This window comes from Hirundo rustica, chromosome Z (genome assembly GCF_015227805.2).
Source record: "Hirundo rustica isolate bHirRus1 chromosome Z, bHirRus1.pri.v3, whole genome shotgun sequence".
Classification (NCBI taxonomy): Eukaryota; Metazoa; Chordata; class Aves; order Passeriformes; family Hirundinidae; genus Hirundo; species Hirundo rustica.
The window spans coordinates 15204309-15217933 of NC_053488.1; the positions used below are offsets into that span (position 1 = coordinate 15204309).

The window sequence follows — 13625 nt, forward strand, 5'->3', positions numbered from 1 at the left end:
TTTCCAGTCAGTCTAGCTAAAAGCACTACAATCCATCTAAAAATCTTCTGGAAAAGAGGTCCTAAAAGCGTTCAGAGATGCCATCAGAGAACTCTCCCATCAGTCACAGCTGGGACAGGTTTGTGACTGCTTCTGTAACATCTTGAGATGCTTTAGAGAAGCTATCAAAAAATATTAAACCCACACAAAATGATAATATCTGATGCTTTAACATCAGTTTGAAAAAGAAATCAGGAAGGTCAAGATGAGTAATAAATCCAATACACTACAAAGGAGCAGAACCCAGTGTAATTACCTAACCAATCTCTTATATAAAGCAGACCATTACCTCTCTGACTTAATTTTTGTGTAAGAGACCAGCAATTGGAATGGATCAGCACTTGCTCTATCTAGGTCTGATTCATTCTTGCTCTTTAACAATTTGGGCTATATAATGCATTCCTAATCCCTTCTTCAAGCTTCATTTGGTATTTTCTTCCCTGATCCTTTCCTCAGGCTTCATTTGGTATTCAGGTAGAGGTGAGACAAAATCTCTTTTAATGAAGATATCACATTGGGCAGCATAGTCTGGTTCCAGTCTAGCTCCAAAGAACTGGAAGAAAAATATGAGTGAAAGATTTTTCCTTATGCAAAATGTCAGCTCTTAATTTGTCAGTTTGTTCTTTTGTTGCCTCTCTTTTAAAACACAGAACTTTTTCTCCTAGTACTTTCTGAATTATATAAAACACTTTCATAATCTTTACTGTTTCTTTCTCCCCAGGATGATATTTAAAGTAATACACAAGAACCTGAAATTGCAGAACTGCCTGTGATTAAGACTCAAGGAAATGTATTTTACTTGCTCTGAATGATCTCATATTTAAATAAAAGAACACTTTAAAGAAAAACAAAGCACTTAAAAATGACACATTTCTTTCTCCCTGGGTAATTTTCCACCTTCTAACATCTTAAATAAGGGAAGTTTGTACTTTAGCACAAACTTTCACAGAAAACTAATCAACAAAATGAATGCATTACTAGGAATAAGAACTGAAATTACCTCAGCAGGGTGGTTTTGTAGCTATGTTGGTACCCTCATTAGACAACTCAGGCTGAGCAGGATAATGTGTGTGTATACATGGGTATATCCAGATACAGATTACATAATGCTAGAGAAAAGTGGGCAGAAGATTGAGCCAGAAGAGGACATCAGATTCCAAGGGTGAAAATCCTCTTTCAAGGGTGTGTTTTGTTGGGAATCCCAACAAATTAATTCCTTTCTGGGTAGGAAGGATTGGGTGTGCACAAAGGAGTCATCCACATCTGAATTCTTCCCTCTCTATATATCATAATCCCTCCTAGCATACTTTTAATGATATGTTATTGATAACTTCTCTTTTTTTTTTTTTTTTTTTTCCCCGATTTCCCTTTTGTTTAAAAAAACACTTACTGCCCTGCTTCTTAGCTTTCATCCCAGACACCTGCTCTCCAGGTTTTGTGTTCCTGTGTTCTCACTTTTCACCAGTTTCCATGCTCATCCTGTTTTTAAAGTCAAGCTTCCTGCCTTCTTTTTGTTCTGTTTATTTTTTTCAAGGTCTTTTGTGTTCCTTCTTTTTGTTTTCTTCCCATTCTGTCTTTCGTAGTACTGTTCCACCAAAGTCTATTTTACTCTTTCTTCCTAATCTTGACTGGAGTTGAACTTTCTACTCTCCCAGCCTTTTCTGTGCTCACCCACCAGTTTCTATGTAACTTCCAGTAAATTTTTGCTTTCTTTAGTAATTTATTTTCTCTGCCTCCTGGGCATGCAAGACAAGCTATTCACTTTCAGAAGCAGAAAACAAGCAGCAAGCCTACTGAAAAGTCCCCAAGCAAGACAAGACAAGTAATAGTTGCTGCCAGCTTCAATGGAGACAGCAGCGAGGCAGTCTCACAGGAATGGAGGATGTAGTCTGGGGCTCCACATGGGACGCCACCATACTACAAGCAGTGGGAGAAGCAAATAACTTTCCTTTGAGAGGGAGGTGATAGCTGGAGCTTTACTAAGAAATGTGTAGTTTTAACAAAAAGGAAAACCAGCTTCTCCTCATGCTTTAGAAAGACAGACAGTTGGAATCCCATTGTGATATTTACTGCCTCATAAAGAATATACAGAGAGAGTATCTTGGCATTACCCCTCTTGACCTACTGGCTCAGCAGTATTCACAGATTTGAATGTCACCTGTCTGGCAGTTCACATGCTGTTACTTGGGATGATACTTGAATTCAGGCAAACAGAAGATATCTTGCATCAAATTTACCGTGTTTTTTTACATGGGAGACTAGTTTGTAAGGTGCCTGGTGAAACATTTTCTTCCAATTTACTTCTCTAAGTCCCACTAGATTTATTTGGAAAGGATGTGATTTCACAAGGAAAAGTGGTTGTTTCTTCCCTCCTCACTTTTAATGCACCTACCTGTTAGTTGCTTCAGTAGTAAATGCCTTTCCTTCAGAGGGAGATTCCCATGTCTTTCCCAGATGCAAGGGAACTGATTTGACATATATGAGACAGCACGTGCATGGGAAGTTGAAAGAGCCACTTCCAGCAGGAATGCAGGCATGGGAATGAGAGCACTGCTAGGTGGAATGTCTCCTTTACATCTCTCTTGAAGCCTTAGATTAGTGTAAGAAATGGCTAGGGGTACTCTACTGACAATAAAGGCATATTTAGTTCTGCAAAGCAATTAAGTGATTGTTGGCTGTATTTTTCTTTTATTCACTCCGTATTTATATACAGATGATTATATCTGCTCTTCCTGTAATGTTGGGTTTGCTACCTCAGTAGATGTTGCCTGCCTGTGCCCCTCTCTGTGTGTAATATTGAAGTCTCATTTTTCAATACAGTGTTAAAGTTGTAATGGCAACTGACCATGTTAATTTCCCAAGACAATGTAAGGTCTGCAAGAATGAGCTTGAAAATATTTCATAAATTGTTCATAGGGTTTTGGTTTGGTTTTATTCATTTTAAGCAGGTATGATATTTACAGCTATTTTTGGTACTAATCTTTTCATGTAGATGTGCTTATAGTGTGCTCTGTAAATATGAACGGAGTTTCTCCTTGGTAGGAGAAATCCTTAAGACCCTAGGAAAATAGTAGTGCTTTCTGTATATAGGTGTCTACGTTATACATATCTCTTTAAAGGACAGAAATGTATGCCCCTCTGTTTATAAAATTAATTAGAAACTGCACAGGAAATTTTCCTGTTGATTTCAACTAGCAAACTGTAATATATATTTAAATTACCACTGAATATGTTCAAAACAGAAAGGTGTTACTGGTGTAATATTTGGAAACACAAGGCTTGCATAAGACTTCATCACTTAATATAGTTATTGCAACAGCCAATCTGGTTGTCAGGCACTGTAACTCCTATTTAATTTTTACTTTTCTGTCAGTGTCCCCTTAAACTCCAATGGGAATAATAAATAGCATGTGAAAAGTCACCAGAAGAAGACAGTCTTTAAACCTAGAAGTACAAGTCAGACTGCGCTTTTTTTTCAATCACTTCACTAGAAACAGATAAAAATATGTCATAAAGTAAGCACAGACATGCAGAAAAGTCCAATATGAGCATAAAGAAAATCTTTATTAAGAAAGCTGAATGTCTTTTTTTCAATGCCCATCTACTGAATGTATTTATTGGCCATTATAAACGTGATGTTTCCTTCCCATTTAGGAGATTGTCAACTTCAACTGTCGGAAGCTGGTGGCTACAATGCCTCTTTTTGCTAATGCAGACCCAAATTTTGTGACTGCCATGCTAAGCAAACTGAGATTTGAGGTGTTCCAACCTGGAGATTATATTATCCGAGAAGGGGCTGTGGGTAAGAAGATGTATTTCATTCAACATGGTGTTGCCGGTGTCATCACCAAGTCCAACAAGGAGCTGAAGCTGACAGATGGCTCTTACTTTGGAGGTGAGTACAAAAAAATGAATGATAACACTGGAGTGAATGCACTAGAACAAAACGTGTACAGAAAACAGACAAAGACTTACGATTAAGTTAGCTAAGAGTCACTTGCATAGACAATTCAAACTGCAGTGAAGAGTGTGCAAAATATTTCTGAATAAAACATTGAGTCTGCTTACTCTTGAGGCGACAGCTATTACAAATGTGGAGTGACCTTCCAGAATTTTGAAGTTAGTTTGAATCAAGATCACTGTTATTTAACAGAAAATATTTAAATAAAAATATAATAATTTGAATAGTAATTGTATAGCTTTTTAAATGTAAAATTGACAAGATTTATCTTTAAGAAAGAATACTATTTTTTGAGTTATAAATCTAAAGTCAAGAATCATATTAAGAATTGCAAAATTAGCAATGAATAGAAGAGCATTATTTCATGGGATATTTTATAATTCATGAATATTTCAAGATGTTATTGGTGCTTTTTCACTGAATTTTAGCACACATCAGTGTTTATCCTTCCAATATATACTGTGAGAAACTGGAATTCCTATCTGACTAGGTAGCTCTCTAACAGATGTATATTAATAAAAAGCAGGCATTAAGTTTAATCCTAATTAAATTAATCTGGTAATCATAATGAAAAACAGTTATTTGCTAAAATGAAGGCATCTGAATATGTATATTTCAATGAAAGCAATTGCTTTTCCTACACATAACAACTGATGATATAAAATAGTTGTTCCCTGTGACTGTAAATTATCTTTGTGCAATAGAATAGGTGTCTGTTTCTATAAGCAGCAGAAAGGCTGTTTTTTAGAAGCTGCTTGAATATTTGTGTGTGTACCACTGCTGCCTATGAAAGTTACTGTTAGCTGGGCATTGTATTAATCTGCTGTTGAATTCCAGGAATGATTCTGTAACTGACCTGAACACTTTTCACAAAATGCTCAATTGCAAGCCTAATCAGTGCCATTTAGTTGGTATACAGAAGGGGGAAGCTAAGAAAAGTTAATTGGGCTCAGCATTTCAATTGGGCTATAGAGTTACTTAACTAATCCCATTTTAGAATAGTACGCTAAAGCAGCTCCTACTGATCTGACCAGAAGACCTTGTCACTCCGAAGTAGCCTCTGCAAGGTGATTTGTATCACCAGTATTTGTAGAAGCACTTTGGTAAAGCGGTATTGAGCTTATCCCACAGGATTAAATTGTAGATGCTGAAGACGGGAGATTAAGCAGAGGGAAAAGGTAAATGCTGAGGATGAAGAAACAGAGCAACCTTGGTCTTGGTCTCCTCTATGCTTAGCAGTGATCTAGTTTATGAAAATGAGTTTGCAAGAGCCTGTGTGCTGAATCTGGCCATAATACTTCTCTCAACCAGCAGAGGATCAGAGGAGATTGCACATGGAAAGTATTTTACATAACTGTCAGCCTGTTGTTGCAGTGCAAACAACTGTTTAGCTCATCCTGTTCAATAGCTACCCTTCTTAACAGGAATGCAGACAAAAAAAAAAAAAACCAAAAAACAAAAAACAAAGCTACTTGCAATATCAGACACTACAGGAACTTATTACGCTGCGTACTAAAGCACTTTTGCTCATCCGAAATGCAGCTGGGATGAGACAGGTGTTTCAAAAATGGGTGGTAATGCATCCAAAGCCTGCTGGGGCAAACAGAAGATAACAGCTTCTGCTGTAGTGTGGAGGGTTGAGGAGAGGTGAAAAAAGGCAAGTGCACAGGGAGAGAGAACCTGAGAGAGGAAACGCCCCAAGATCCGAAGTGGTGTGGCTCAGATTCGTTGTAGTAACACACCATATACTGTGAATTTCTATAAGTATATTTCCAGCTGGGGAGAATAAAGACCTAGCTGGATCAGAGAATCTGTGGATGCCCTATCCACAGATGTGTTCAAGGCCAGTCTGGATTGGGCTCTGAGCAACCTGATCTAGTGAATGGCATCCCAATCAATGGCAAGAATGTTGAATTAGATGATCCTTAAGGTCCCTTATAACTCAAACTAGTCTATGATTTTATAATTCTGTGACTGCAGCTGAAACAGAGAGAAAACAAGCTGCAAATCGGTTATCTGTGAATTGAAAGGGTTTGGATTGTTAAAGCAGAAAATAAAGAAACAATTCTAAAGTCCTCATCTTTCTGGAAAACACCTGCTTTCCCTGAAGCATGTATCGGAATCTGAGCAAAGCTTCCTGACCAAAGTAGACACAAGGAATATTGCATAGTAATAAAATAATAAACTGGAATATCAAGGCTGCATTCAAATCCTAGAACCAATAACCCCTTTTTTTGCTTAATGGACACATGAGAAATCTGAGGGTGACACTATGTTTAAGTGCTACTTGTAACATGAGGTCTGTGTAGCTCCCAGGTCTGACACAATACATCAATATTAACGCCTGAGGGCACACAGGTGGCAGGGTGCTATGCCTAAACTGACCCTTTCTCAATTTTTAATGTTGTATGTTTTGAAAGTTCCTCGTCCCAGCTCAGAGATGCTAACTTCTGTCTGTCAGGTATGTCCCAGAGCTGAGTTACTTGGGGACCTTGGCTCTGGAGAGATTTGTAGACTCACCTCCAGAACAGTGAAGGGTTTCACCAGCATCCTGCCTTGTATTTGGAAATCCAAACTCTAAATATATAAAATATTTCTGTGCTAACATTGTATCAGGAAAAAAAAATAGGTAAAAACAACTTACCAATAAAAATCAGTAATTCCTTAAGTTGTGGGAGAATGGGAGATTGGTGTGAAAGCCAAGATTTAAGAGGAACCAGAGTTGAATCATGAGTATTTGGGAGTGACTTGAATGGAGACTGTTGGAAGAATGAAAACCTGGAAAACTAAAAGTTGCAGTAAAGAAGAGGAGGTATCTTGAGGTTTGAGGATGGATGTTGAACATTTAAATTCTTTTGTCTGATCTTTGTTTTTAATTACAAACAGGCTTAGATCTGATCTAATAGGAAACTAGATAAAGCTTACAATTAGTTGGTAATTCTTCTCAAAAAGAACAAGCCTGGATAACCACCAGTGGAACAGATGAATCAGACTACACCTCTGCTGCACACTTTATGCTCATTTTTGAGGGACATGCAAAGTGGTGACAATAGAAAGATCTGGGCTTGATTATTGTCTGCCTCCTTCTTCATCTGTGCTCACTGGTTTCTCCTTTTGGAAGGGAAGGAGTAAATACAATACTGTAACCACAGAGATCTCCTGGTTTATTCCTTCATATTTCTGTGGGAAGAGCATTCTATCCCTTGACCTTGATGTGTGTACATAAATGTAATCTTCTTAAACTTTGTGTGCATGAGCATTTTTTAGCCCAGCAGTGTGTAGGATTTTAATCCCAGTAAGTGGGGTTTTTTTCAGACTCGTGGTTGAAAGACACTATCATCCTACCAATCTCCTTCAAGTGCTAGTAGGAATTTGAAAGCAGTTTCTGGTATCCTTTTCAATAGGCCATACTCAATATGGCCTTTCAATACCATTTTGCTGGCATTTGTAGAAAACCATAACTTTTTACTGCCTCACCGTAGAATCTCTGTCCTCACGTGGTATGCTCATGTGAATTTTTATAAAAGGGACAGGAATTAGGCAAGGAAGGATAGATGAACTAATTTTCACTATACTGTGCAGTTATATAGTCATTTCTACATCAGTGAAATTATGTAAGCCAAGTTACCAGTGAAGAATCATGGGATTTTAATACTCTAGAGTGGCTTTTATTGGATTTATTTTCAGTTTAACTATATCTGTTTTTTGAAACATCAGTGAATTTTTTTTTTCAATGTCCTCCTTCATTTTTTACTCTCTGTTTGCTAATAGTTCCCCATTATTATAAATGGGACTGCTGCCACTATAGGTATAGCTGTAGATGTATCTTTTCCTTTTACAAGTACAAGAGAAAATTCTCACACTGACACTGACGCAATTTTCATGTGGGAGGAAATAAGGTTGCCCTCAATAGGAATTACCACAGAATGACAGAAACATACAATGGCTTGGGTTGAAAGGGATGTTTAACATCATCTCAGTTCTGCTCCCCCCACCAGGGTCAGGGACACCTTTCACTAGACCATATTGCTAAGAGCTCTGTCCAAGTGTTTATCCTTGAACACTTCCAGGGCATCCACAACCTCTCTGGGAAACCTGTGCCAGTGCCTCACCACTCTCACAGTAAATAATTTTTTCCTAGTATCTAATGTAAATCTCTTCTGTTTCAGTTTGAAGCCATTTCTCCTTTCACCACATGCTCTTGTAAAAAGTCTCTCACTTTCTTTTTTGGAGACTCCCTTCAGGTACCAGAGGACCTCAATTAGGTCACCTCTAAGCCTTCTCTTTTCCAGGCTGAAAAAAAAGAGTTCTCAAGCCTTGCCTTACAGGAAAGGTGCTCCAGCCTTCTGATCATCTTGGCCTCCTCTGGATTTGTTCCAATAGATCCAAGTCCTTCCTATCTCAGAGACCCCAGCTCTGGCTGCAGTGCTCTAGGTGGGTCTCACCAGAGCAGAGCAGAGGGGCAGAATCCCCTCCCTCCCCTGCTGCCCACGGGGCTCTGGGTGCAGCCCAGGACACGTTTGGCTCTCTGGGCTGTGAGTGCCATGGCTGGGGCATGTCCAGCCTCTCACCCAGCAGCACCCCCAGGTCCTTCTGGGCAGGGCTGCTCTGGGTCTGTTCATGCCCAGCCTGGGCTGACACCAGGTGTTGTCCCTACCCAGGTGCAGCACCAGCACTTGGCCTTGTTACACCTCATCTGTTGCCAAGGGCCACTTCTCGAGCTTGTCCAGCTCCCTCTGGATGGCATCCCATCCTTCAGGAGTGACAACCACACTGCTCAGTTTGGATTCATCAGCAAATTTGCTGAGGGTGTACTCAATTCCTTCATTTATTTGATTAATGAAAACACTACACAAGACTGTTCCATTATGGATCCCTGAGGGACACCCCTTGTCACTGATGTCAATCAGGACTCTGAGCCATTGACCACTCTAGATGTAACCTCTGTAGATGTGACCATAAAACCAATTCTTTATCCAAGGAATTATGATCTCCTTCTAGCTGCCTCTGTAAGGTTAGTGATGTGAATGAAGGTCAGGAGAGAATGAATGAATAGGGTGGACTATGCTAACACATAGGACAAAACTGTAGGGAAGAGTGTGGGGAGCAAGATAGATGTCAAAAAAGAGCAGACTGTGGGTAGGAGTCAAGTTGTGAGTGGTGCAAGTAAATGGTAGACAGAGCAGCTGCAGCGGAACATCATGGGCATGAGACTAATGGGAAAGGGAGGAAAATACTAGTGGCAAGCACAGATCTGAACAACCTCCAGGAGGAATAGAGTGGGAAGGTGCTTACACCTATCCCTTTTGGACAGCAAGTTGGAAAACCTGACTGCACATGTGTTTGCAGTTAAGCTGAATTGAAAGCTTGAGACTGACACACTTGAACTCAGTTTCCTGGCATGAGGAATAAGAATCAGGAGGCAGGTGAAAAATGGAAGCAAATGTATTTTGAGGATTTTGTGATTATGAAGTGCTTTAATTTTTTTGTTATCTTGTCCGTAGTCCTGAGTATCTATGGTTTACAATACTGAAAATACAAAGTACACAGCAGTGGAAAATGACAGTTCCCCCATTCTTGCTTTCTCTGTCTCAGTGCATATTTGTCTCCCTCTTTAATATCTTGGTAGTTCAAACACATTTATGATATAATCCTAGTAATAAATTGTAGGAAGGAAATTGCCAGGTTTTGATCCTATTGAACCTTTTTCTCTCAGTACCAAGTGATTGGATTAGAAATTGCTCTTCTTGTGACAGGAGGAATTACTGAACAGATTGTGTATTAATTCCTCACTATACATACAAAATTGGCAAAATGCAAAGATTTTAACATCTTTAGAGATGCAGGACAAGAATATGAGTCTTTTGCTTATAGACGAGACTAGTTCATCAGTTACTGGGGCTTTACAGAGCAGAATTATCAATATATACAATGAGCCTAATTTAACCTAATTTACCTATACCAATACATATTGATAGAAATTGATGTACGACCACTGCTGTGCCCATATTCTGATTTTTGCTGTGGTAAATTGTTTCAGAATCACTCCATAATAATATTGTATAGGTTGGCAATTCAAAATCTCTGATAGTTAATCACATCAAATATGCAGCAGTGTAATAAACTGAAGAGATATTTGCTATAATAAAATAAATCCTTTCCAATTACCTCCTGCCTCTTACTCAGATGTATGGGCGTTAGGGCTACTTCAATCATCATAGTAAGATCAATTTTTCCTTCCCTTCTGGAAAGGCCTTTTGCTCCCTGAAACCTTGTGACCCTCCACTTCTCTGCATACCCCTCATCCCAGACTGAGTCAGATAGTGTTCCCATGTACTCAGCTACAGAAAGCAGGCCCCTGCTTGGAGAACAACGTGGAAAAGCAGCTTTCAACCCCTGATAACTTGCCTGAGATTATTACCCCTGCAAACATAAGTTTTAAGCTGTCCCAAAACTAGTGCATAGGACGTGGATGAGCAGGAGTGGTTTCATGAGGTCCCGTGCCCCTCCAGCCACCAGCCCTGTGGAATCAGAGGAGTGGCTCAGGACAGGCAGCCCTGGTTCTGACATGCACTCGCTGAGCTGCCTCCATGAACTGCTGTGTTAAGAGTGGGGCTGGCATGCCTACAGAGGGGAGAAGAAAGGAGTAAACCCCACACTGCCTAGCCAGTAAGGCTCAGCTTACTCAAAGGAGGATTTCTGGAAACACATTCAGGACTCTGCTGTTACTTCATTTGCTTTCTTGCTGGTGGACAGACGCCTGATTGTTCACTGCGGTCTCATCCTGCTCTTTTCTGTAGTCACTGGCAAAATTCCTCTCAACCACAAAGGACACAAGATAAGTCTAGTCTCCCTGCTATCTTTTCCTTTCTCCATCTGTTTTCCCACCTGTGTTTACACAGGCTTTCCTTCATGCAGCCGCCCAGACATATGTTCTGGGAATTTTAACCCTTTTTTTTCTGTTTTTAACAGATACTGTCTTAGAACTGAAGATACTGTGTTAGATACTGTTAGAGCTGAATGCCAATATTGCTGGGAAATCCAAATCGAGTGTTTAGGAAGTGCAGATATATTTTTATTCATTAGGTCTGGGGGGCCCCATGGAGGTTTTGTTAGTTGAAGGGGTTTCCAAATTCCAGTAGATAAGTCCACAGTAGTTCATGCTGCCCTATTTTTGATGTATCTATTGCATATCCTGCTCCCCATTGCTTTTTCCCCACTGAAAATCCCAATGACATGATGCCACTGGAGTCAGTAGGTAAATAATTCTTAGTAGATAAATAGTTTTTAGACTAACTAAAACTCATACTGCTAATTTTTTTTCTTTTTCTATCGACTTCCAGGTATGTTGAACATGAAGAAATTAATGTGATTTTTTTAAAAAAAATATGATGTGTATATATGAGAGTTACTGTGTGTAAATATGAAACTGTATTGGCCTCTCTTGCACTGTCCTAAGAGACAAATACATGTTTTATTTTACTTTCTCAAAGTCAGATATCACTATCTGTGCTTCATGTCATCATTCATTTAGCAAATCTATCTAGAAACCAGATTCTCATTGCCATCTTCCCAGACAATGTCCCAGAGACATATTATAGCATCTTTTATTTTTTGGTTTATTTTTTGTAACATGTAGTTCATGGAATACTTTCAATTTTAAATGTTTTATTTTGCTTAAATTATTTAATGCAGTTTTAACATTTACTCTTCTGCACTTGAAATGCTAATAAACTCTATCTTGCATTTGCTTCAGTTTGTAGAAGACCAATTAGACAGAACTTCTTTGACCTACCTATTATTTATGGATCTTTTCCCCCTTTCGGAACAGTAACTGTCAGTATATTTTAGACCAGTGCAGTGGAAAATAATACCATGGGAAATGTTGAGTCACTTTAGATTATATTTTGCCACTTACTTTTTTCTGGTTACACTCTGAGTACTTCCTTTTGATAGAATACTTTAAAAGATTTGCAGTATAATACTGATTATAAATAGAAAAAAAATTGTTGAAGTGCTTTACATATGATGATATGATACATAATTTTACATTTTGTAAAAATACTGCATATGGATATTCCTTCTTCAAGGTAGTAGTGGTTTAAGTCTTTCAATATTCATTCTGTAGTCCAGATAGTTAATTATAAGTAGCCCCACTGAGGTGTGATTATTCGTATTCTTAATGGCAGGGGCATAATTAAATGCTTTAAGGGAGCAGGATCTCCACATCTCCATGCCAACTCGTTTGTAAAACATTTTTCAGCTGAACAGTATAGAACATTTTTCTAAAAATATTGTCTGCAAGAGGGCCTAAAAGTTAAATGTCTTTTTGGCACAGACTAATCTGCCATTTTGAAGCTACATAATATGCAATAGTCCTCATAATATTGCATAATTTCTTGTTGACAAGAAATTGTTGTGTTGTTATTTTGACACCATATTTTATATGGAAAATAATAATCAGTCAGAAGGATTTCTTGCTATTCAAACTCAATATTGTTTTAAAAGTTCAGGAGAATTTTTAGGAAGATAGAATGAAAATACTGTTCTCATTTATGCTAGAAGGTAAAAGTTGATTTGGGTTTAGGAGTTGTATTAGTTAGCAAACATAAATATAAATTTAACAGTGTTCATAATAATAACAAAAGTATTGTCTTGTGATCTAAAAGCATAAATAAATTATAATTATAGTTCTGCTAATTCACTAACAGTATACATTTTTAATTTAAACTTCATATAACTAGACACATGAAAAATACCACATGGCATGCCTTGGAAATCTAATGTGGGCAACACAGATAAAGCAGAAGAAGATTTTCCAAGCACCTTCAATTTCACACAGTAGAATTTTAACTAAATATTTGAGTTTAGATTAAATATTTGATCTAAATATTTAATTTAGAACTGACAGTCTCTGATATTTTTAATAATTTAATGAAAAGAAGTACAATATTTTTATAGCCAACTTTAATTCAAGTTGAATAGTTTAATCTGTAACTGTTATTGTTTGCCAAACTCAAGATTACAAGAGCGTACCACTGAATACATAAGGAACTAAGTGGCTTTTTTCAACAGGCAATAAGCATCCATCTGAATAAAAGTAGGAGTAAATTAATTACATAAAATCACTTTTGGCCTTTGACACAGTGAGTATGAAAACTAAATCTGTACTTAGGCATATTATCTTAGAATCTAAGCTTAATTATTATTTTTTTGAAGACATATGAAATTATTATCAGTAAAGTTGTGAGCTTTTACAAGATCATAAACAGGCTACCTTAATCACTTTTTGTAGACGGAATAGTTTAATAAATTAGAAGAAAAATATATAGATGCTCTGTTATAAACAGCATTAAAGATAAAATATGCACTTTTATTTCTATTTTGTAAAATTATCCTAAGCTTCTGTTCTGTCTTACAGAGCTTTCTTAGAAGAATTTGATTGAACACTGGAAAAGAGTCAGGATGTAAAAATGTTCCTAAGTCTAGATGTGGCACTCAGTGCCAGGATCTGGCTGACAGGGTTGTGTCCAGTTAAAGGTCGGACTTGATCTCAGAAGTCTTTTCCAACCTTAATGATTCTGTGCTTCTGTTGCTGGCTTTTGTCCGCTCTAGTCATGAAAAC

General features: G+C 37.9%; 1 protein-coding gene across 1 annotated transcript in view; it reads left to right on the forward strand.

The window, feature by feature from the left end:
• The window catches only part of HCN1 (hyperpolarization activated cyclic nucleotide gated potassium channel 1), a 92069-nt gene that overhangs the window by 68997 nt on the left and 9447 nt on the right, over positions 1 to 13625 (forward strand). Inside the window, exon 4 of the mRNA XM_040089884.1 lies at positions 3694 to 3934. Within this exon, the coding sequence (XP_039945818.1) occupies positions 3694 to 3934 (241 nt within the window). The remainder of the gene's footprint in view (positions 1 to 3693; positions 3935 to 13625) is intronic.